General features: G+C 36.4%; 1 protein-coding gene across 1 annotated transcript; it reads right to left on the bottom strand.

The window, feature by feature from the left end:
• Positions 1–4: 4 nt before the first annotated feature.
• On the bottom strand, positions 5–1,715 carry LOC116547382 (zinc finger protein 100-like; the record flags this gene model as incomplete). The annotated part of the gene is made up of 1 exon (XM_032273350.1): positions 5–1,715. A coding segment is annotated over exon 1 (747 nt), but the record flags the coding sequence as incomplete, so codon positions are not given.
• Positions 1,716–1,934: the final 219 nt, after the last annotated feature.

The following is a 1,934-nucleotide window of genomic DNA, read 5'->3' as shown; positions in this document are numbered from 1 at the left end:
ATTCTTCACATTTGTAGGATTTCTCTCCAGTATGAATATTCTTATGTTTACTAAAGGTTGTGGAGCACCTAAAAGATTTACCACATTCTTCACATTTGTAGTGTTTCTCTCCAGAAGAAGTTATGTTATGACTTCTAAGCTGTGAGTACCGGCTAAAAGTTTTGCCACACTCCTCACATTTGTAGGGTTTCTCTTCAGTATGAATTAACTTATGTCTAGAAAGGATTGAAGAGTGGTTAAAAGCTTTGCCACATTCCTCACATTTGTAAGGTTTCTCTCCAGTATGAATTCTCTTATGTCTAGCAAGGCTTGAGGAATGGTTAAAAGCTTTACCACATTCCTCACATTTGTAGGGTTTCTCTCCAGTATGAATGATCTTATGTCCAGTAAGGGTTGAGGAGTTGTTAAAAGCTTTGCCACATTCCTCACATTTGTAGGGTTTCTCTTCAGTATGAATGATCTTATGTCTAGTAAGGTCTGAGAAGTACTTAAAAGCTTTGCCACATTCCTCACATTTGTGGGGTTTCTCTCCAGTATGAATTCTCTTACGTGTAGTAAGGTGTAAGAACTGGTTAAAAGTTTGTCCACATTCTTCATATTTGTAGGGTTTCTCTCCAGTATGAATTTTTTTATACGTAAAAATGTTTGAGGCCTCGTTATAGGCTTTACCACATTCTTTAAATTTGTAGGGTCGTTCTCTGGTATAAATTCTTTTATGTTCAGCTAAGTGTGAAAGTGTGCAAAATGACATTTTATATTCCTTACATTTCAAAGGTTCCTTTTCACTTTGTCTTATCTTATATCTGTTTGAATTTGAATATTTATGAATGACTTTCGCAGATTTGTTGCGCTGAAATCTTTTGCTCTGCGTAGTTGTCAAAACCTGATTAAGTCCATTGGAACATTCTTTGTGCACCTTACACTCATCCGTGCTTTGACAACATTTTCTTAACAGCCAATTTTCACGTCCACATTTTTTATATCTTCTCAGTATCACTTTTTGGAAATGATTATTTATGCCCTGCTTTGGCCAAAGATCTTGGGCAAAATAAGAACATGCAACTGAAAGAAAAAAAAATTGCTCTGCTTACTCTACTCAGATTAATACACAAGTCTTACCTATAAAATTATACAAACTACATAACAAGGTGGCATAGCAAACTTTTACAGGCTCAAATTTTTTCAAAGACATATAAAGGTAATAGAGACATACAGACCAAATTACATTTGTAAAAAAATAAATTGTGTGCTACGCACCAGGTGAGCTTAATGCAAAGAGCCACATAGAACAAAAGTTTCTTATATTTACCCAACACAGATCTTCCTGCTTCCCAATATCACATAGTGACTTGAAATAAATTGCCAACTGCTGGTTTCCTTCTTAAATAACAAGTAAAATTCTGCCTTATATATTTTTATTTCTGAATCATACAATATTTTACAGACACCAGTTGCTGTCTCTCATTACATCAAGTTCTGAAATTGTGGTATTCTTTCAAATGACAATTTGAGTCTGCTGAGACAGAAGGTAAGTTCTATAGCAACAGAAAGACTGTGGTACCACAGACATAAAGCAATCGTAAAAAGTGATTATTGGTTATTAAGAAGAAACATAAATGGCTGAGTGTGGTGGTTCACAGCTGTAATCGTAGCACTTTGGGAAGCTGAGGTGGGTGGATCACCTAAGGCCAGACGTTTGAGACCAGTCTGGGAGGCATAGTAAAACCCAGTCTCTACTAAAAATACAAAATGAGTTGAGCATGCAGATACATGCCTGTAATGGCAGCTATGTGGGTGGCAGAGACAGGAGAATCACTTGAACCTGGGAATTGCAGGCTGCAGTGAACAAAACCATGCCACTGCACTCCAGTCTGGTGACAAAGAAAAATTCTATCTCAAAAAACCACCTTCTAAAACAACTGAACTCTGAAAAG

This window comes from Sapajus apella, unplaced genomic scaffold (assembly GCF_009761245.1).
Source record: "Sapajus apella isolate SASKATOON/1434 unplaced genomic scaffold, GSC_monkey_1.0 scaffold2883, whole genome shotgun sequence".
Taxonomy (NCBI): Eukaryota; Metazoa; Chordata; class Mammalia; order Primates; family Cebidae; genus Sapajus; species Sapajus apella.
Note: the sequence above shows the minus strand (reverse complement) of the source record. Positions and strands in the feature narration are given on the sequence as shown.